This window comes from Pteropus medius, unplaced genomic scaffold (genome assembly GCF_902729225.1).
Source record: "Pteropus medius unplaced genomic scaffold, Ma_sr-lr_union100, whole genome shotgun sequence".
NCBI classification, from domain to species: domain Eukaryota; kingdom Metazoa; phylum Chordata; class Mammalia; order Chiroptera; family Pteropodidae; genus Pteropus; species Pteropus medius.
This window is the reverse complement of record NW_024342466.1, coordinates 1,566,026-1,589,118: the sequence shown is the minus strand read 5'-3', so window position 1 is coordinate 1,589,118 and position 23,093 is coordinate 1,566,026. Positions and strand designations below refer to the sequence as shown.

Here is a 23,093-nt window from a genome sequence, read left to right as displayed (position 1 = left end):
CAGCACCGGACAAGGGTTCCAGTTTCTCCGCATCCTCGCCGGTATTTGATGTGGCTGCTCTCTACCTGTAGCCAGTCTCCGGGTGTGTAGAGTATCCCATTGGAGTTTGGATTTGCATTCCAATGACAAGTGACTCGAGCATCTTTTTGTGTACTTATCTGCCATCCATGTATCTTCTTTGGTGACGTGCCTGTTCAAATCTTGTGCCTGTTTTAAAAATTAGATTGTTTGTTTTCTTCTTAAATTTTGAGGTTTTTAATATATATCCTGGATACAAGTCCCTTGTCAGACGTGTGATTTATAAATATTATCTCCCGGTCTCTGGTTATATTTTTTTTCTCTTAAAAGTGTCTTTTGAAGAATAGGAGTTCTTAATTTTGGTGGGATCCAGTTTATTGATTTTTTTTTTTTAATTTTAGGGACTCTGTTGGGCTTTTGTATCTAAAAAAAATCTTTGCCTAACTCAAGGTAACAGATTTCCTCCAATGTTTCCCTCTTTAAATTCAGTAATTTTATCTTTTACATTTCAGTCTATGCCCCATTTTGAGTTAATTTCTGAATATGGCGTGAGGTATGGATGGACACTTTTTTTTTTGCATGTGGATATCCAATTGTTCCAACACCATTTGTCAAAAAGCCTCTCCTATCTTCACTAACTGACTTTGCACCTTTATTGAAAATCAACTGACTACATGTGTGTAGGTTTATTGCTGGACTCTCTTGTTAAGTACACACAAGACAGGGCAAGGTCTGACTGATCACCTCTTAGCTTCGGGCCATTTATCGCTTATATGCACGGTGAAAGGAAGAATAGCCCCAAGCACCAATTCCTCACGCTCCTTGTCCCACAAAGGACAATATCTAAACAAAAGGGGCCAGATGGTGGCAGTATGACTTGTAGGTTACCACTGAGCAGCCAAATCTAGACTTTAGCTGAGTGGTTTTATGGTCTGCAGCTGTGTTCTGAGGCGGGCAAGGCAGGAAGTTTCAAAGCTCGGGAGAACCCAGGAGGCAATGCAGAGCTGTCTCGTGAAAGCCTCCCAAGAGACACGGGGAGGCAAGTGGACTTTGGCCTGTAGCAGCTCCTTACAAGCCTCCCACCCAGAAGGATCCCGGGCTGTTCTAAGGACACTTAGATCAGCAATGGTTCAAACCTTCGTGTGGCCTATGTGGATACACTCAAGGTCGCCAGGGGTCCATGGCAGAGCCATTGCTCCCTATCTCTATTCTGTTTCATTGATGTATTTGTCTGTTTTGACACCAGGACCACATTGTATCAAATACTGTGGCTCTGTAAGAAATCTTGAAGTCAGGAAGTAATAGTGAGCATCCTCTTATTTTTCAAAGTCGTTTTGGCTATTCTAGCCTCTTTGGACTTCCATACAAATTTTAAGATCTGTTTGTCGATGTATACAAAAAAAGGGGGGGAGAGGGATTTGACTGGGGTTGCTGTGAATCTATTTGAGGAGAATTGACATTATAAAAATATTGACTCTTATGACCCGTGAGCACAATAAAGCTCTCTCTTTATTTTGGTCTCTAATTTGTCCCAGCTGTGTTTTTGTTTTCAGTATGTAGGGCTTACATATATTTTGTCAGATTTATTCCTATTTCTGATTTCTATTATTCATATTTCTGATGCTTTTTAAGTGGTATTTTGATTTAAATTTCTGATGGTGTGTGGCTACTATATAAAATTGATAATTTATTTTTGTATATTAATATCATATCCTGCAACCTTGCTAAGCTCACTAATCATTCTAGTAATCTACTGTAAATTCCACAGGATTTCTATGTAAGCAATCATGTCATCTGTGAATGAACACAATTTTACTTTTTTTTCAAACCTAGATGTCTCGCATTACTTTTTCTTGCTTTATTGCACTGGATAGAACCTCCAATGCAATGTTGACTAGAAGTAATAAGAGGAGACAGCTTTCTTTATTCATGATCTGAGGGAAAAGCATTACATCTCTCACCATTGTGATGTTATATGTAGGTTTTTTGTAAATGATCTTTTTCAGGTTGAGAGTGCTCCCTTCTTTGCCTTGTTTGCCACGATTACATACAACCTTGAGACTTACAACACATATTTACCATCTCACAATTCCTGTGGATGAGGAGTTTGGCCATGGCTTAGCTGCGTCCTCTACTTTAGAGTCCCTCACAAGACTGAAATCAAGGTGTCTTCAAGGGTTAGGGGCTCATCCAAAGGCTCAACTGGGGAAGAATCCACTGCTGAATTCTCACGGTTATAGGCAGAATTCAGTTCCTCGAGGACTGTTGGACTGGAGGTCTCAGTTTCTTGCTGACCGTTGATTAAAGGCCATCCTTGGTTTGTGTTTTATTTTTAAAGCAGATTTTTTTCGTAGGCAAATTATAATCGGGTCTTTTTTTTTTTCATCCAATCTGATAGTCTCTGCCTTTTAACGGGGTGTTTAGATCGCTGACATCCGATGTTATTTTCAAATGGTTAGATTTAAATCGAACATCTTAGTGTTTTTATTTGTTATGCATCCTTTGTTCCCTGTTCTTCTTTTTCTGCCTTTTTCTGCATTATTTTTCATGATTCCATTTTATCTCCTTTGATGGCTTATTGTATATAGCTTTTTGTTGTGTCATTTTATTTGCTGCTTTAGGTTTACAGTATACATCTTTATCACAGCGTGCCCTCAAGTAATATCATACTACTTCACACATAACACGAAAGCCGTACGGCAGTTCACTTCCATTTCTCTCCTGGCCTTCGCGCTATTGGTATCATCTTACATGTCACTCCTGCATAAAAGTCCCACAATGCATTGTTATTATTTTTATTCGTACGGCAAATTACCTTTAAATATATTGAAATAACATGAAAAAAGTTTTTATTTTTACCTCCGTAGCTTCATTTCCAGATTCCTTCATCCCTTTGTATAGGTCAAAGATTCCATCTGGTATCATCTTCCTTCTGCTTGAAGGAATTTAACATTTTTTTTTAGGCAAGTTCTGCTGGTGATGAATTCTTCCAGCATCTGTTTGAAAACGTCTTTATTTCGACTTGAGTGTTTGAAAGGTACTTTTGCTTTCAGTGCTTTAGACACAGGGCTCCACGGGCTCCTGACTTGCATTATTTTTATGAGAAATCTACTGTCCTTCTTGCATTTGTACGTAATGCCTTTTCATTCCGGCTTTAAGGTTTTCTCCTTATCGGTGCTTTTAACCAATTTAATAATGATGCATTTTGACATTGTTTTCTTCATTTTTCTTGTCCTTGAAATTCATTGAATTTCTTGGATCTTTTAATCAGATCAAAACTAATTTGATTACTCTTCATCAAATTTGGAAAAATGTTGGCAATTATTTCTTCACGTTTTTTCTGTACAATCCCCGTCCTTTTTCAGGATCTCCAATTGCACGTATATTACATCCCTTGAAGTTGGTCCACGGCTCATTAATGCTTCGTTTATTTTTTTCTCTGTAATTGATTTATCTTCTGTTCTGAAATATCATCTGTCATTAAACCCACCCCGTATGTTTTTCATCTGACATTATAGTTTTCAACTTTAAATGTACGACCTTCTAACTGACATCTTCCATATCTTTACTTAACATATTTGATCTTTTCTCTAGCTTCTCAAAAACATAGAACACGGTTATAACTATTTAGAGCTCCCTGTCTACTAATTCTATTATCTGAGTCAGTTTTAATGGATTGGGTTTTTTCCCTCATCCTTTATTATATTGGGTGCTGGGTATTTTTATATTCCTGTCAATATCCTTGATCTCAGCTCCGGGATGTAAAGTTACTTGGAAATAGTTTGACGATTTGGGGTTTTGCCTCTCCTCTTTTCCAGGTGGGATCAGTGCAGGATTTCGTCTAAGGTGAATTTGTCCCCCGGTACTGAGACGGCACCCCTCTGAGTGTACTAATCCTGCCTCGTCATTTATGAGGTTTTACAGGCACTGTGCCTGAGCCCATGTGCGCTGTGGGCGTGATTCTCTCCTCTGCCTCCAGGCCGTTATTTCCCCGGCCCTAGGTAATGTCCTCTCTCACACACACTAATCACTGCTCCGCTGAATACTCAAGGGGACCCTCCGCCTAGTTCTTTCTCCTGGAGACCTCCTCTCCCACCCAACCCCCCCTCCCACCGCTCCCCGTCCTCCCCCCGGAGCTCTGCCTGGCTTCCCTGGACCCCCAGCTCCACAACTTCAAGAGTCCCCTGGGCTCTGCCTGAGTCCCCTTCACGGTGCCCCAGTCCGAAAGCCCCGGAGGTCCTTTGGGAGGCCAGGAAATTGAGCGTTCGCCAGTCATGTCGGGGTGCACTCAGACCTCATGCCCCATCTCCGTCCTCAGCCGCAGGCATTCTCCACTTTCCACAGGGAGGGTCTTTCTAGTTATTCCGCATGGAATTAATTTCTACCTCATTTTTAACTCCAAATCTCTGTGCTTAACTTATGGATTGGGTTTTGGAAGATGATTTGCTGTTGTACCGAGTTGCCATCTGGTGACAAAATTATAGGAGTCCCATCTATGTTTGGAAAACACAGCTCCAAGGTCAGCCAATCATGACTCCACTCCTGCAGGCGTTCGGCGGCCCGTGGACGCCGCTCGCTTGGGCAGCACGTGCACCGAAACTGGCACAGTTGCCTGTGAGCTCTGTGAGGTGCTGGGGCCGCTTCAGACGCGGTCTGTGCCCTCAAGATACTTTCAGTTTCAGGAGAGAGGAAGAGACAATGAGAAAGCAGCGTCCTAGACGCCGGGGCCAGCACGTGGAGAATGCACTATGTGCGTGGAAGTCTGGTGGGTGTCTACTGAACATTTTCTAGGTCAGAAAGACGTATCGGCTTTGTCAAAGGGCATAAGCTGACCGCATCAAAGCAAAAGTCTTTCTTTGTCCCAAGAAAGCAGGCAGAAAAAATATCATGAATCCTGACACGATCCCTCATGCAGGCCGACGAGCTTACCTCCGGACATCCCACAGGGCGGAGGCGTGTGTAGACCGTCGGTCCTCGGCTTACACACTGTGCGATAGAAACGAATTTCCTAGCTTTAGCCGATTTTTTTCAAAAATCATACAGGTCCAGGACATGCTTTAATGAGGACCCTGCACCTGCCCTTGCATTCGCGCGGGGCTCCGGGAAGCTTCTCTTCATTCGTCTCCCTCTTCCTCCCGCTCCCCTTCTTCATTTTCTCTTCTCATTTTCTCTCTGTGAACCTTTCTCCCCGTCGATTCCATTCGACAGTCTTCGCTTATTTAAATCCCGGTCGCTGGGGAAAAGTTTAACAGAAACGACGGATCCACCCGAGGTGCAGGCAGAACTACGCATCGGCTGACACGGAACCCCTTCGATGTCAATGGCTAGAGCAGAAGGCGCGGGCAGGTTCCGCCGAACACCTCTACAGGAACGTCGCCAGCTACCTTGAAGAATAAGAAGCTAACAGATGTCAGGAAGGCCCAGCTTTTCAGCTTAAAAAGTCCCCCTAAAGTTAGACTCCGAGGAGGTCTGGCTTCAGGTAGTATAAACATTATCGCTTTGACAAGAAAGAGCTACTTTCTCTAGAATCTTTTTATACATAGTAGATTTTAGGTCATCCTTAATTTTTTTTCCCTTGTAGTAGAGAGGGGGTCATTGACCTACATAGCGAACCATTTCATTTTCTCACTCCCGATGACAATGGTCTCCACCCCTAGGGACCCAGTTCCGCTCCGTCCCCTTTCAGTCGCAATTCACCATGGGCGCAGGACTTGAAACCCTTTGAGTTTCTGAGTTCCTGGGATTAAAAAAAAAAAAAATTGTCTGTGCTTCCTTCCAACCAGCAAGCTTCAGAATTCAGAATTCAACACTCAAAAAGGCAGATGGGAGCTTTAATCTGGGGGCCTTTTGAAGAGATTTTTCCCAAAAAAGAAAAATTCCAGTAAAGTCACTGTCTTCACGTCAGTAGTCTGCATGCCAGCCTCGCCCTATTTATTATCAGCTTCTTCTCCTTGACCTTTTTTCAGAATCCGAGATGATTAAAATGAGAAATGGGTTCGTTGCGTCTCAATTCCTTTTCTCATCTAAAGCTGTCTTGAGTTAAACAGAAGGGAAGAGGGCTTGCTTCCTTCATGAACACATTAGCACAAAGCATGTAAGTTTGCTTCTTACCCCAGTTATATCAATTCGACTATATAAAAAATAATGATTTGTAAGCCAGAGTTGGACCTATGAAAGCAGCTAATTATCTTAGGAGGAGACAAGTCATCGAAGAAAATCATCGGGCACTTCCTTTCCAGTTCAGACCTGGCAGGTTGAACTCTACTGCTTTCCCCGAGACTCATCGAGGGCCCGTGGGCTGCCGAGAAGGTGGCACACAGTGGAAATGGTCAGAACCGGGCTCGAAAGCCACGTGTCCTCCGACAGAGGGACGCTGAACGATCACCGCTCCTTCGTTAACTTTTCTTCATCAGGTCAGTGTAATCGGGAGGCAGCTCTGCTCACCTCTCCTCACCAACTTTCAGCCTCGTGGCATCTCAGGAAGATTGCTCAGCTTTCCGGTCCCTTGCCAAGTCCCGGTGGAAGGCGTAGGACTTCCTGTCAGGAATTAAAAGAGGTAATCCAGGCCAAATCAAACCTTTCCCCTCTGGGCGAAAGCCTTGATCCGACACTTCAGGAAAGATGGATAAATGGCCGATATGCAAATGCAAAGGTGTCGGACTTCTTTTGGCATCAGGGAAATGTCATTATTCCACGCCCATTCGAATGGCTAAAGTCCGAAAGAATGACAACGGCAAACACTGGCGAGAATGTGCAGCAACCAGAACCCTCATGCGCTGCTGCGGGGGACACGTAATGATAGAATCGCTTGGAAAACGGGCAGGTTCTTCTAAAGTTACATACACACCTATCAGCAATTCCACTTCCGGGTATTTACCCGACACATGAGAACATGTGTCCATGAGAAGACATACAAAAATGTTCGTTGCAGCTTTATACATAATACCCGCCCCTCCCCCCCCCAAAATGGAAATACTCAAATGTCTCCCAATATCAACAGGAGAAGGAATTTTTACATTGTGGTGCATTCATACAATTAAATATGACTCCAAAATAAAAAAGAATGAGTTACTCGTGCATGTAACAGTGTGGACAAATGTCGGACATTGTGTCCAATGAAAGAAGCCAGACACGAAGAGGAGAAAGTTCTAGAAAAGACGAAACGAAAGCACGGTGAGAGAAATCAGAATGGCGGGGTGACGACCGGCTGGTAGCAAACACAGGGGATTTCTGGGGAGATGAAAATACTCCACAGGCGGAACGGGATGCTGGTCACACAGGGTGCGGGGCATCCCTTGGGAGAAACTCCTACAACTGTGCTCTCTTAAGATCTTTGCGTTTCTCTGTGTGCAAATTGTACCGCACTTAAAAGATACATAAATACACGCGCATAAAACTTTTCTCTTGTCCAATCCAAAGCTTCCCCCGCACCCTCCCTCCCACCCCTGCCCAAGAAGCGGGTAGAATCTTTTCTTCCACTTTTCCCGATTCTTCTCCCCGTCTCACTCGGACGCTTCTGGGTGTCCCTCGTCATCCAGGGCATTGAGACCAGGGGAGGAGACAAAGGCCCGTTTCTGTTGAGGGAAGCTTCCAGAAAGTCAGATACTCCTTCATGGGCAAGTGGGGCAAACAGTGAAGCTTAATTCTCAAAGTCTGTCCTCTAGACCATCTCTCCGTTCACCAAAACGCAGGGTTCCATTTGCCATGTGGGGAGCACTTGCCCAAAATATCACCAGCCACAACTGTCTCGCGAAGGGCTCCCAGAAGACGCTTCTCTCGCCTTGAAAGGCCGTTGTATGAAGCATACAGGACGTCCTCAAATGGATGGATGGATGGATGGATGGATGGATGGATGGATGAATACATGCATGAGAAGTGTAGCGGTAACGTACGGAAAATGCCTAGTGTGGTGCCTGGCTCATAGCAGGTGCTTCGCAAATAATTCCAGTGGGAAAAAGCAGTGGGGCGGGTGGTGGGACTAGGAGACCTTTGGGGCCAAACACAGCCATGGAGGTCTCTGTTCTGCCACATGCTGGCTGTGTGGCCTTACACGAGTCACTGGTCTTCTTGTAAGCCTTAATTTCCTTGCCAGAAAATTCGACCTATGGTGCAGATTTGTTGCAACAATTATATGTAATTTTTGAAAGAAGGAAGGAAGGAAGGAAAGAGAGAGGGGGAGAGAGAGAGAGAGAGAAAAGGAAGGAGTATTTGGAAGGAAGAAGGAAGGAAGGAAGGAAGGAAGGAAGGAAGGAAGGAAGGAAGGAAGGAAGGAAACAAAGAAAGGAATTAGAAAGGCAAGTAAACAAGCAGTGGGGAATGCAGCCCCTTCCAGCTCAGGACCTGAGGCTGTGAAATGCCACTTTTAAGGGTTTTGTGTAAACAGAGAGACAGGGAGGAGGGAGGGCCGGATGGAGAGCCAGGAGCAGGCTCTGCCTCTAGGACAGCAGGGAGGCTCGGCAGGTGTGAAAGGGTCAGGGAAGAGGTGGACAGTGGCCAAGGCCAGGCCGAGGCATCCACGTACACCTCCTGCACCTGGGAAGAGGCCCGGTGCTTTGGGGACATGCTGGACGGTGGACGGGAGCGGCGTGCAGGACGTGGGCACAGAGTCGTACTTCCCCCTTTAGAAATAAGTTAAAACGACATTAACTCAACAGCCCTTGATGGGCTCATCCCTGTGAACTCCTGTCTTTGGCTCGAGCTACTTTTTCTGTGTACTGTCAACCTCGGGCCCTTGTCACACTGTCACCGAGGTCATTATCGAAAATGGGAAGTCAGAGGGTTGGTGTTCGCCCGACATGGCTCCTCAGACAGCACGGGGTCTCCTTAGCACCCTGCGAGAAGAGACAACTCGTTCTGACCGCCTCAGATGGGTGTCCGCCTTCGGTTCCTGGCAGTGACTGTCCAACAGTGGCCCCAGGCCTTACTCACGCACCTGTCCATCGGCGTGGCAGGAAATCTGATGAAATCTCCCCGGGGAGGAGAGGGCTCAGGCACCGTGGGCTGGCTACCCGCGGCCCTGCACAGGCTTGGGTGGCCACTGGGCCATTTCTTCTGTTGAAGACACTGACACACACGAGGTCAGGTCCAGGAGGTCCCCGAGCCTGTCATCATTTTGCTGCTTATCACTAAGTCCCTCCAACCCACCCCGGCCCTCTCCTCTCGACTCACCTCCTCGCTGGCACTGCCGTACACCCTCACCGAGACGGCCGCTTAGGCCTGGGCAGGTCGACGGAAAACTCGGGAGCGTTCTGGGAACTCGGAAAGCTAAGCCGATGTTCTGAGAAGCCACGTGCTGTTGCTGCGGCCGGTGGGGGCTTTGTCACTAGTAACCTCTGCCGTTGTTCCTCTGATTCCTTTTGGAAAATTTGAAAACACAGGCAGGCCACGAGGATATAAAAGCACCGTCACCCATCGCCCAGCGGTAAACACACGTTGGCCTGTCTATTTCTAGGCTTGCTTTCTATGCATGTACATATCTGGGGTTTTTTTTTTTTTTTTTCTTTAAATAGGACTGTTCAGTGCCATTTTGTACCCTGATCTTGTCACATAACCATTGCAAATAGCTTTCCATGCCGTTAAACAGGCTCGCACACCTCCGTCTTTAACGGCCGCCAGTGTGTGCCAGCAGAGGTGTGCCCCAGTCCACGCGTTCCGTTGACTGTGGGCTGCAGCTCACCTCGTCACCTGCTCCAAGAAAGTGCCAAGGTTTAGCCGATTAGAAAAGGCGTCCGCAGCCCTCCAGAGGGTGCGCCGGAGCCTCGTTCTCCCGGAAGGCGCCCTGGTTGTACATCAGCCAGGTGGGCTACGGAGGTGGGGAAGAGGCTCGCTCGTATTTCTCTATGGACGTCTTCGGAGAGGCTGGGCTGCTTTAAAAAAAAAAAGTAGAAGAAAACGTTTTGTAATTGTGTGCGAGCGCACACAGACTCGGCAGCAAAATGAGACGGAGCCCTCGGATGCTGACCTCCCGCTGCAGTGTTCAAAATTCCTCCCGGAGCAGCGAGGAGGGAGCGCGTCCGGAGCACTCTGATTGTGAAATCTGCATCCTCTCTTAGCGAGTTATTGTCCCGAAGGACGTTTCATATCAAATGGTACTTGTTTGTAAATATCTTTCACCCAAGACAGACCACTTCTCAAGACGCCGCTGATACGCAGCGGTAGCGAGAGACACTGGCAAACACAGAGTCCCTGGGTAGAAATATAAACAGATTTAACGGCAGCGGCTTCCAGCCCGGAAACCCACGATGGATGATGTCGTTGGGAGCCCGGGCGAGGTAAATAACAGGGAAAACAGGAAGAACACAAAGAAGAGCTGAAAGATGCTCATGAAGTAAACGCGTTTGTTAACATGCTTTTAGGGAATACCAACAGTGGGCGCCAAGAAGCAGGGGTACACAAAAACCCCCATTTCTACACTCGAGGAGCCAGCAGCCTAAAGGAGGAGTCACATATGCAAACGAACATTTGAGGCATGGTGTGACAGACGCTGCGCCCAGGCACCCATGTACAAGGCATATGGCAGCACAGAGGAGTGACCCTCTGCTGGTGGCGCTGGGAAAGCAGGCACCCAAGAGACAGAGGGAGGAAAGATGGGACTGTGTCCCCCATGCGGGCCAGGGCTTCCCCAGGAGGAGCAGCACGCATCAAGCCTTGGACACGTGAACCGCCAGGACACGTTCTGAGAGCCACACTTGGCCAGGGAGGGTTGACACACAGGACGGAGCCTCAGGAAACGGGACTGGTGAGGCCCACGGGAGCTGGATCGCCCGGCGTCCTGTGTGGTGGGGACAGGGCCCGGGGCTTTCTGCACCAGGCAGCAGAAGCAGTTGGGTGTGCAGCAGGCACATGTCGTCTCGTTCACACCCAGAGACTATGGCCCTTGTGAGACCGGAGCAGGGAACAGATCAGGAAACTCACTAACACTCAGGCGAGAAATGATTTGGGTCTCGACAAAGGACAGCGCCAGCGGGGATGGAGGGAGGAAGCGGTCCGAGTGAGTATTAAAGAGACGGAGTTGACGGGGCCCCAGACCAACTAAAATGGGGACCGGGGTGGGTGGGGGAGAGAGGAGGATGGGGAGGAGGCAAAGAGCGAGTAATTGATGGAGCAGGACCCCCGGGAAGCAGAAGCGGACAACGCCTAGGGCGAGAGGGTCAGGAGGGGCTGACTCCCTGCCTGATGGTGGCAGGAACATTCCAGCGAGTGCGGGGGCGGACCCGCGGGGCAGGGGCAGGGAGCCCGCACGCTGGGTGCAGCAGCAGCAGATGGCTGACGGGGAGGGGCGGGGACAGCATGGCTTGAGGATGGCGGTGACGGTGGGAGTCCTCGTCACTGGGCGAGGAAGGAGGAGCTGGCCTTCGGCATGGAAGGTGTGAGCCGGAGGTCCCCGAGGCCCGGCTGAGCCGGGAGGCCAGTCCGCCAGCGGCATTTCCTCCAGCAGCCGGGGGGAGAGAGGGTGGACGGTGAACAAGTTCCGGGCTGACAGTTGGGCCATCTGGCATGGGGGTGGCCACGTCCCCTCGATTCAAAGGAACTGAGGACGCCTATAAAAGAGGGACTGGAGTGTCACCCAGGAAAGGAAGCGAAGGCAAGAATGGCTGAGGGGATGAGGGACGAAGACTCAAGGCTCAGTAGAGCAGAGGTGAGAAGGGCACCCACAGGCGTGGGTGGGCGACAGGGACCAGAGCCTGTGGTGTGAAGCCAGCATGATGGAGGGTCAGACTCCGGCGCTGGAGCGACCACAGCGACCACGCTGTCTAGGAGGTGACCCACAAGTGGGTGACTACAGGGGTCTGGTGTTTTGAGTGCCCACTGGGGACAAGGGCTGGCAGAATGGAGGAGGGGCTGGGTGACAGTCCTGCTTCCAGGCTGGGGCAGCCTGAGCTGCCCACCGGGTCTGAGGCCCCCAGGCCCAGCGGCCAGGTCAGCGGCCAGGTCGGCAGCCGGCCTCTGCCAGCAACTTGGGTGTGGACAAGGCCCTGAGAGACCTGCTCTCGGTGCTGGAGGACAGGACAGCCTCAGGATCCTATTGCTGGACCTGGAGGCAACAGAAGACACCCACCGATTGCGGGGAGGGGACCACAGTCTCCCACAGGAGACTAGACCCTCCGGGAGACCGCTGGGGAAGTTGGGGACCGGGAAATCCAGAGTCTGTTGGGGAGAACCTGGTCGAAACAACGGTGGTCCCACAGTTAGGCAAGGCGTGCTCCACCCACGCTCCCGGCCCTGCCCTGAGGACGCCGCGGGCCGGTCTGCGTCGTGAGGGCTGGATGGCTTCCCTCCCTGGGAGCGGGGCAAGCCTTGCCTCACGCCCTCACACCGCCACCAGACCTGGGCAGCTTACGGAAGCGGTACCTGCCGGCTGAGAATGAATGAGCCCGTGGGTCTGAGACCCTCCATAGAACCGGGACTCCCAGGCCCTCCACTGCCACCTGTGACGAAGAGCCCAAGTCAGAGCGCTTCGAGCACTGTTATTTGAACCGCGTTACCTGCCGAAGTAGCTAGCATCAGGCAGTTACAAATTCAGGTAGGTCTTACCGCGCTGCGCATGGATTCTTAGGAAATGTTCCTAGCTGTGACCACCGGTGAGTAACCGGTGCTCCTCGGACCCGCCGTGTTTGCCATAATTTCATTTTCTCTTTTCCAGTTCAGCTTAAACGCCAGTTGTCTGGGCACGGGCGTCCGAACTTATGTCCTTTCTCTTGGGCCACCCTCGCTCTTTCTGGGAGCCAACGCGCCATGGGGTGCCCAAAGGCCCCTCGACGGCAGCCAGGGCGTGGTGGCTTGGGGTTGGGGGCAGCAGGGTGTAGATATCCGGGTCCTCGGGGTTGGGGGCGGCAGGGTGTAGGTGTCAGGCGTCCTCGGGGTTGGGGGCGGCAGGGTGTAAGCGTCCGGGCTCCCCCCTGCCCTGCCCGGTGACCCGCCTCGGCCTCCCCGCAGGTGCGCGCAGGCGCTGCTGGAGCACGGCGCGTCGGTGCATCGAGCGGGCGGCGCGGGCCGCGACACGCCGCTCCACGTGGCTGCGCAGCGCGGCCTGGACGAGCACGCGCGCCTCTACCTGGGCCGCGGGGCGCGCGTGGACGCGAGGAACGGCCGCGGCGAGACGGCCCTGAGCGCGGCGTGCGGCGCGGCCCCGCGGCCCGAGGAGCGAGCGCGCCGCCTGCGCCTGTGCGCGCTGCTGCTGCGCGGCGGGGCGGCGGCGGACGCGCGCGACGGGGACGAGCGCAGCCCGCTGCACAAGGCCTGCGGCCAGGCGTGCCCCGGCCTGGCCTGCCTCCTGCTGCGACACGGCGCCGACGCGGCCGCGCTCGACTACGGCGGAGCCTCGCCGCTGACACGCGTGCTGCAGACCGTCGCCTGCGCGCCCCAGGCCGCGCCAGAGCGCACCGTGCAGGCCCTGCTCAACCACGGCTCCCCCACCGTGTGGCCCGACGCCTTCCCCAAGGTAAGAGGTGGCTGGGGCGCCTCCCACCCCGAGCTTTGCAGTGCGAGGACCCCACCTGTCGCATGCTGTGCTTCTCAAACTTCCAGGGGCCCAGGAACCCCCTGGGGATTTGTGAAATTGATTCTTCCGGTCTGGGGAGGGGACTGTCAGCCTTTCTGACCACTCCCAGGCAGAGCAGAGCCTGCTGTCATGGGGCCACACTGTAGGGAGCCTGGGCCCAGAAGCCTCCAGCTAGAGTCACCAGAATATGAAGAGGATGGGGTGTCAACAAGCATGCCGGAGTGTATCCTTTCAAAGCAGTCACCTGGGGACACCGGGCAGTTATTTCCATGACACTGTCATGGCTCAGATTATTCTGGCAGCTCATCTTTTGGTATAATTTTCAGAACAATGAAAAACAGTTTATTGTCTCATCTGGCACTAAAGTACCCAATCCTGATGCCAGCGAAATACCCCACCGTGTTAATGAGCTATTGATGACAGCACTTCACACGTTTGCAGATTTCTGTCCTTCCGTCCTCGTGCCCTCCTGTGAAATACCAGGCAGGTGAGGATGTGAAATACCAGGCAGGTGAGGTTCTCGATCTCCCTGCGTTTTAACCAGGTGACGTGACTTGTCCAGGATCAGGGCTGCGTTGGGACCTCGGCCCCACTTTGCAGACTTGACTCTGAGCGGCTCGTCACCTTTTCCACGTGTCACATCTCGCCCGAGATAAAAAGGAAAGAACACAATTTCTCATCAGAGGAAAGAACACTTTCTGTCGAAAGACAGAAAAATGTTTCCGAAAGAAAAGTTTGCAAAACGTTTTTTGGGATAACAGATCGTCCTCCCCAAAAGACTTCACTGAAAGGAACTCATTGCATTAGATGGAAAATTGGGTGTGCTAAATTTAAAAATTATCCCCCTGGCCTGCATTCACCAACCACAGGCAAGAGACATACTTTGGCCCTATACATTTTGAACAAATAGGTGAAAGGCTGTTGTCCAAAAAAGACAGGATTTTAGATGGTCTGAGATGGTGAGATTCACACATTTCTCTCAAATGCTAATTTCGCATCGTAGATGCATTAAAGTTTGCAGGTGAGGAGTGGGGAGGCCACGCAAGCAAGGCCCTGGCTGTTTTCTTACGTGACAAACGTGACAAGTGTCTTATGCTGACTTTCACACTCGGCCATTCTCTACCAGTGCAGCGATTTCGACATGGCGGACTCGTAAAAAGGAAGACATGCCAGCATCTTTATATTCCATAACATAAAAGTATAAAAACATTTACCTTTTATAGTCATAATCTACTTTTTAACATTGCCCGGTGGTAGCAGGCTTAGTTCATCAACCCGTAACGTGGAAGCAAGACCCACCCACGGCCCCTCCAGGTCACGCCGTGTTTGCCTCAAACCAAGATGCACGGGCCAAGCCTCATCCTGTGAAACCGCGTAAAGAAGGAGAAAGAAACGGGCTCTGCCTGATGGGCCGCCAGCGAAAAATATATGCGGCAAATTCTTTTAAAGAAAAAAAAGGTCAATATAATTCAATAGTGACTAGAAATAATCCTTCGTTAGCTTTGAAGTCATTCAGTTTGAGTGATCTTTGCCCGGGTTTCCAAGTCCTGGGTGCAACCCTGCAGACACCCTCCCTGGGGACAGGGCCTCCAGCGCCTGAACTAGGTCTCCAGGGCTGTGGAAATTACCCTACCTTGACCTTGACATGAAGGACAAGACACTGTGCCCCCCTGTGGATCTCCAGGGGCCCTGTCTTGTGTCAGCCACACAGGAACAGAGCGTGGTCAGTGGGGGTGCAATTGGACTTACGTTGTTGTTGTGGGGGCAGCAGTTTGTTATGGGGGGGGCGGGGTGGGGGGTGGGCAGGGAAGAGACCATGAGAAGCGCTGGGCTCCAGGGAGTGACAATGAGTCTCCCAGCAGTTGTGGAAGGAATTGGAGTTTCCTTGAGAAATCTTAATACTCTGAGACTTCATCAAAACACAGAGCCGGCACCTGACACCTCAGCCAGCGTTGAAGGAAGGGTGTTTCTGCACTCCAGGGCCCCAGCCCAGGATGAAATCCTGGGAAACGGGGATCCAACCTCTTTGCGCTGAGGTCGACCGCACCTCTAGGAGGCGCCGCGCACACGAGTGCCGATGCGGGCCGCAGCCGCTGCGGGCCGGGGACAGGCTCCGGCCGGAACGCACTGACCACGCTGAGCTCCTCCGAGCGAACGCACCGGTGCCTGTGACGGTCTGGCCTGGGCCCACGACAAGCAGGGCGAACAGTCTGGAAGTCCGGCCCAAGCATCTTCCTCCGCCCGGGCCCCCTGCGAGTGGTCCACCAGCGAAGGGGTCTAATCACCACATGCCACATCAAAGGGACAGCCCGACTCTGCGCAGCAGCCCCGTGGAGCGCGCAGCAAACACACTGAAACCGGCCACAAAGATGCACGGCAGGCGAGACTGCGCCGTGGCGAGGGGGACACAGAGGCGCCGGGGAATGTCACAGAGCACGCCATCCGTGGGCAGCAGCCGTGCTTTAAATAGATGTAAAGAGACACCCACGGAGCTCAGAATTACTGAGGCAAAGGTTTCACAGCGAGCGGAGGACATAAATCACAGCTCCCCCGTGCCCAGACAAAGGCCCCATCGCCGCGGCAGGCGGACTCCGAGCATCCGTCCGCGCCGCGCGCAGTGCTCTGCGGGGAAAAATCAAAGCGAGGTCGCTGCTTGGGAGGCAAGCATGTGGCCGGTGCCAGGCCTTGCTGCCCCGCTGACCTCCAGTTAACGCTGGAGTCAGATATGGGGGCGTGAGGGCAGGTGCAAGCTGCGGTGGTGGCAGGCTGCGGCCAGCTTTGAATTCTGCAAGTTGTCAGGACAGGTGGAGCCCCACCTGGAGGAGAGCAGGCAAGAGGGCAGAGAAACACGCAGGAAAGTGGGCGGGTCCGAACCTGCTTCCCTGCTGCCACCAGCTGATGTCCTGAGGTCAGGGATAAAGAGCTCTGCTCACCTGTCTCTCCAGCCCCTCACCTGGACAACGGACATGAAGCAATAATGAAGCCCCAGGTTACCCTCTTTACAACTTCTCTCGTCCCAGGTCTCTGAAGAGCGCGTTTCTGGCTGACGCTCAGAACACAGTGCTGCAGCTCCAGAGGGCGTGGGAGAGGGTTAAGTCCCACCAACTCTGAGATGGGACGTCATCTCCCCAACATCACAGAGCTGGGAGGGAGCAGCCCCAGGACAGAATCCCCCATTCCCAGACTCAGCCCCCTGCCCTCGCCTGCCTCCTCCAGGTGGGTTCATTTGGGAACCACCTGACTCACCATTCAGAGCAGGTGGCCAACTGTAGTTGCCCCTGGATATATAAAGGGACCTCCTTCCTTGAGCACTTTCCATTTGCAGTCAGCTCGTGTAGATAACGCGGTCTAGCTTCTCTGACCCTGTCCCCAAAGACACTTCTGTACCTACAGGGCAGGGGCCAGCAGCAGCCAGGGGAAATGCCCGAGCTGGCAGTCGTTAAGTGTTCAAACTCACACTTGCCGGCGATGGGGGGCGTCCCTACAACACCAGCAACAAACTGTTTTCCCAAACCACAGGCTGGGCTTCCCACGGGCACCCTTTAAGCACTTACTTATTCATTCAACAGACATTTCTAAGGATCTGCCGTGCTCCGTATGGAGTCAGGTGGCGAACAGGAGCGTGCGTGTCTCCTGCCCGCGTGGAGCTGCAGGTCGGGAGGGTCAGACAGCCACACGTGCCAGGATGAAGTTGCTGTCGTGAGCAGATCTGCAGAGCAAGGCCCTCTGCACCTCGAAAGTGCCAAAAAGGGGGCTCAGCCTGGCGCGGGAGTGGTCACGGGTTCCCCCAACCTGTGCTAAGTGAGCCCAGATCCGAAGCTGAAGCCCTCGCGGTGTGAATTGGAGAGGATCAGTATGCGCACATGTCCGGAGGCAGGAGGAGCACCTGCCGTCTGAGCGGGACCGGTGGCTGGAGGGGGAACGGCGGGAGCGAGCCAGCGGGAGGACAGCCGGGCCGGGCCCTCGTGACAGGCTCGAGCCTGTGTCTTGAGAACAGTGGGACCTATTACATCGTTCTCAGCGGGAGAGGCGACCTGATCAACGGAGCGTTTACGATGATTTCTCTGCTCAAGGGCGGAGAACACGCGGGGCGGGGGCTGGCGGAAAACCAGAGACTGGGCTGGCATCCCAGGTGAGGAGTGGAGGTGGCGGGGAGTGGAGGTGGCGGGGAGTGGAGGTTGATGGCAAGAACGACAGATTCTAGAAGCGTCTGCAAAGCCCTGGTCTTCCCCCTCCGGGCATCGACCAGGGCTAAAAGTACGAGTGTAAGGTTTTCACGTTTTCTTTTTACCTAATTACAGAATTAGGCGCAGCGACTTCACACCGCTCCAGACACACCGGATTCGGAGCGGGCGGATCCCGGGGCAGCCCAGGCAAAGCGGGACTGGGTGTCCGTCGCCTCGGAGCAGTGTGGGAGGAGGGGGAGCCGCCGGCGGGACGAGCTGTTTGCCTCGCTCCCCTTCCCTTTCTCCACCTACACACAGAGCAATGTGCCTGTGCGATTTTTCCCCTTAATTTTCTTTCTGCCGCCTCATTAGCCGAGGAGCGCGCGGACCCTAATGACATCAGCGTGTCATAGTAATGTGGCAGCTGCTCCTCCACAGACAGCGAGGAGCACCGCAGATTTTTAAACTGTGTTGGCATAAAAATAATGAAGGCAGCCAGCTGCCTGGCAAACATGAGGGGGCACGGAGCTGACGGGCTGGGGAGGGCCGGGGAGCCCCAGAGAGGTGGGACAGAAAAGAGACAGGGAATGAATTCCCAGAGACAGGCAATAAGGCTCTGTCACAGTCTGCGGCCCAGGGAGGAGGGGGCCTGGAGGGGGGCGCTTCTGCTGAGGGGCAGGCAGCTCTTGAGGGAGGCTGAGGGGACCCGGGGAGTCTCGGTGTTGCCTGCAAATCTGCCAGCAATGCACATTTTGCAGAGAGGGTGCCTGGAGTTGGGGGGTGGGGCGCCTGAGGAAGGCCTGGGGAAGTGACCATTGCCTAGGGTGTCATCTGTGAGTCACCAGACCTGATCCGGGGTCCGGTGTGAACCCTCGTCTGAACGGCCCGGTTTGCTCCCAGCACAGAAGGAGGAGGGTTGAAATGGGAGGTGGCACGTTAGTGGCGGCTCGTGCAAGCCAGAAATATCAACGTGTCAGGAGCACACGGCGGGCGGCGGGGGGAGGAGGTTCGGGGAACCGGGGCGGGAAGATGCACGCCGGCCTCGTTCCGTCTCCTCCGCCGGCCTCCTGTGTTCACTCCAGCTCGCTCCTTCTCGAAAGCCCGCTTAGGGCCGACGTGGTGACAATAACAGATCGGAGAAAAAACAAATTTGGGGTCTGGAGGAGACCAGAGATGGTCCTTCTTACAATATTAATATGATCACCAACTTTAAAAGGGCAGCTGTTAGGGTCTTCGTACTAAATTATCTGCGAAGACGTGGATGACAGGGAAGAGAGGGAGGGCGGGAGAGCAGACCCGCACGTCAAGGACGAGGAGGCCTCGCGTCCGAGGCTGGACGGGCCGTCCTCCCCTGCCGCCCTGCCGTGAGTTTGCAGGCAGCCGGGTGGTAGGGGACACCCGGGCGGTGGGGGACGCGTGTGGAGATGCGGTGCATTCTTGGGGACAGTAAGGTGCAGAGGAAACCAGATCCCCAGTGCAGAGCAACCTGCCTGCCGAGAGGAGGGCAGAAGGCGTTCCGCGGGGCGCTGGCCCACCGAGTGCACCTGCAGACGGGGACCAGGCAGGACGTCGCCGTCATCGGCCTTGCTCCCCGTCGCCCACCCCGCACGGTCTCGGGAGTGGACAGAGCGGGATCAAGGGCTTCCCCCACGTGTCGACGCACCCCGCGTCTGGATCTCGCCTTCATCGAAGAGGAATAAAGAGAAAAATAAGTGGGTTCATGAATGGGGGGGAGGGGCAGGAAAAGCAAACGGGGCAGCCTCCGGACAGCAGGGAGTCTGCGCCTCTCCTCGAAGGGTCTGGGAGAAAATCTGAGACACGGTGTGTGGCCTGTGCCGGCCTCTGTGGAGACAGCAAGACACAGCCTTCGAGCCCGTAACACAGCACGTTACGACGAGGAGTCACTAGAATGACACGGAAGGGAAAATGGAGCCGATAAATGTTTATACCAAGAAAGCCAGACGCAGCGGTGGGTTAGACACATGCAAGGCAGGAAAAGGGCTGATTCCTCAGAAAGAGTCACATCGCTTTAAGGGAGGACGCCGCCCCGTGTGCCCGCAGACCGGCCCGTAAGACGTGCCTTCCTGGTGCATTTGTTGAAAAGAAGAAAAAACACGCTTCTGTTTATCCGATTATTGACTCCACAAATACTTACCGAGCGGCAGTGACATGTTAAGTGATGGCTCCTAGTATGAGTGAGCAGACGAGGGGACAGACGTATGGCTTTGGCCACTGGACGGGGTCGAGCAGAGGAGCAGCACGACCTGGCTGACGTTTGACCGGGGTCCTGCGGCTTCCGTGCGGAGAAAATACTTTAGGAGGCAGAGGATGGAAGCGGGAGGCAAGGTAGGGGGCTTCGCCACGCTCCCCGGGGCCGGGGGGCGGGAGCTGGTCCGATCCCGGGTAGATTTCGAAGGCGGAGCTCGCGGGATTCCTGACTTACAGGTGTGGGACCCGGGAGGAGAAGAGTCGGAGGTGCCTCTCAGACAGGAAGGACGCGTTAGCCATCATCGGACGTGGGGACGGCCGTGGGGAGGAAAAGCTCAGGGCCTGGGGGCGGCTGGGGACTTCGGGGAGGGGCGTGTTCCCTGCACGTCGAGCTGGGGTTTGGAAGAGCCGTCTGCCCGACCTAGAGATACAGCCCTGAGGGTCAGCACCACCCGGATGGATGGCATCGGGAGCCAGGACACTGGGCGAGGTCGCCGGGGAGGGAGCGTACATAGGGAAAAGACAGCCAAGGGCAGAGCGCAGGGCCTTCCGACATCGAGAAGACGCGGAGCCGAGGAAGCCGAGCAGGAGCAGCCACGAGGGAGGGGACAGAGTCAGGTGTGACTTCCTGGAAGCCAGGCGGAGAATGTAACCAAGTCGAGACCGCGATTAACCGCGCCAGATGTGGCCGACGCTGGCGGCGAGGCGGAGCACGGCCCCCGGGACCAGCCAGACCCTGGTGCGGTGCTCGGGGCACGGGCGGTGTGGCGGAGCTGCGGGGCTGACGTCTCTACCGTGGCTGGTGGCTGTTCAGGGATGATGCGAACCTCAGGCGAAACGCCACCTCCTCGATCTCTCGCCAAGTCTTCCTCCTCTTTCCGTCGTGACCGCCACCAGCCGAGCGCGGGCCCCCGCCGTCTCCCCCACAGACTGCGGAGACATTCTCCCAGCTGGGCTCTCTGGGTGGCCCCTCGAAGCTGTTCTCAACATCGCAGGCAGGTGTCGCTGCTGAAGTTGAAATCGGATCCTGTCGCTCCACCACCCATAAGCCTCGGGGTCCCCCTGCGCCCTCAGGGTAAAGCCCGCCGTAGCACTGCGGCCGTGCGGATCGAGTGCCCTGCATTTTCCCAGGCGACGCTCTTCACAACCCAACCCTGCTTTTCTCTCCAGTCTCAGGCCCCTTTCTGCCCACGTCAAGCCCCACGCCGACCAACAGGCTTTGGTCCTTCTCGCCTTCCAGGCTGGGCGAAGGTTTTCTCCACCTAGAACGTTCTTGTCCCCAGAACTCTCCGTGCCTTGGGTAATGCCTGTCCATAGTCAGATCGAAAGTCTCCCAGAAATCTTTCCCTGACCAACTCACCGCCCCATTGCAAACCCAGCCCCGAGTTAGGTGCCACCTCTCGCACCGCAGGACCGTGGCACCTGTGCACAGTTCTCAGCATCTGGGACTGCATTTGTCAGGACGGTAGAATAATGCGAAGGCAGGAAGGCAGGTCTGGGCGCGGAGTCACGCGGACCTCACACACTCCCTCCCTGGCTTCTGACAGGAGCTGGTCGACACCTACAAAATACGTGGCTTAACGAACAGCTGGTGGGCCTACGACCCAGGTAAAATCGACACAACTCAAATAACTGTATAGTATGTTGTCAAACCAGATGCAAAATTATTTCCAAAAGAGATGGAAACATAAAATATGATCTTGTAATCATCAGAATCTGGAACCCAAACCCCAGGTATTATTGAGGGGGAGGGATTGGTTCATAGAGAGATGGGAAGAGGGGTAAATGGCCCGTGTAGAACACAAAAGATACTATTTAGATATTGAGAGAAATATAGGTTAATATTTTTATTTTGAAAGTAACCACTAGTAGAATTTTAAAATATATACATCCAAAATCTAAGAAATACAAAGAAAACACAAACCTGTATCATAGAAACAAGAAACATAAAAAAGTCATAAAGAATAAAATGAGGCAGAAGTCAGACCAAATAGAGTCTCTATTATAATAAATAGGAATTTCTTAAACGACCCTCTTACCAATACAGAGAGTCTCAGACACTTGAAAACAAAAGTCGAAGAATGAGCAGAGGTGATTCTAGTAAAAATATACTTTAAAAAAATGGTGTATCAATATACAACAAAGAAGAATTACAGGGAAATACACAAAATGAGGGGAAGAAAGGACTCATTTGATACTGATGAAGGATACAGGCCATAGTGAAGCAATAACTAGTATACGCCATGTGCCCAAATTATGTCGAAATGAAGAAACTTACTGAAAAAGTAATAATTCTAGGCGATTTTTAATTCATATCTCAATCTTTCACAGATTGGGCAAAAACTGTGTAAAAACCAAAATCATAAAGGTGGTTTATGTTGAACACGTTGAACTTTGAACTCGGCAAACAGTACAACTTCTAATGCTCCAAGAGCAAACACTAGAAAATTAATAGCAAAAGTTCATTTTAAATAATTACTTAACCTTTTGAAAATTGCATAGCACATTCCTAGATGACCACTGCATCTGTAGTTGCGGACTATTTTAAAAGGAAAGACAGGGAGAACATTGTGCCTCAAAACACAGCGATGCCCAAACCTCTGTTCAAAGGAAAATCCACGCCATTTAAAAAGCCACTTTCATTATGACTCAAGGGAAAAAAGGTGACTAAATTAACTGAGCAGTCAACCCAAGGAGTTGGAAAGAGAAACAGAGAAAGGTATTAATAACAGTAAAGGCAAAATCTTATAGGTTAGAATATTAAAAAAAAAAAAAAAAGATCAACAAAATCCAATAGCTGATTCCTTGGGGCGAAAAATTTTTTAAAGACAAAATTCCAACAAGACTAAACAAGAAAAAAAAAATTGAAAATACAATTACAGTGACTTTCAGATGAGAAAGAGTTCTCATTCCCAGACAGTGAAACTACCACCCGTGCAGATAAGGAGACACACCCAGCGGGCTCCTGCCCTCTGCCTTGCTGGGTGTGGCCCGTGCGGGTCCCCCAGCAGCAGGAGGGAGGGAGGGAGGGTTAGATGAGAGGGTGCATTCGCTTGGCCCCCTCTGTGCCTCAGGATGGCTGCGTGTCCCCCACCAAGAATCACTGGCCCCAGTCAGACAGCCCACCCCACTCTGTACCCTTCGGGCCCAGGAGTGGAAGGGGGCTGCTGCCTGCTCCACAGCGAGACACTGAGCCGTGT

At 52.5% G+C, this 23,093-nt stretch overlaps 1 protein-coding gene across 1 annotated transcript in view; it reads left to right on the top strand.

Moving 5' to 3' along the window:
• ASB18 (ankyrin repeat and SOCS box containing 18) overlaps positions 1-23,093 on the top strand; it is a 46,276-nt gene that overhangs the window by 19,341 nt on the left and 3,842 nt on the right. The window contains exon 5 of the mRNA XM_039860238.1: positions 12,955-13,459. Within this exon, the coding sequence (XP_039716172.1) occupies positions 12,955-13,459 (505 nt within the window). The remainder of the gene's footprint in view (positions 1-12,954; positions 13,460-23,093) is intronic.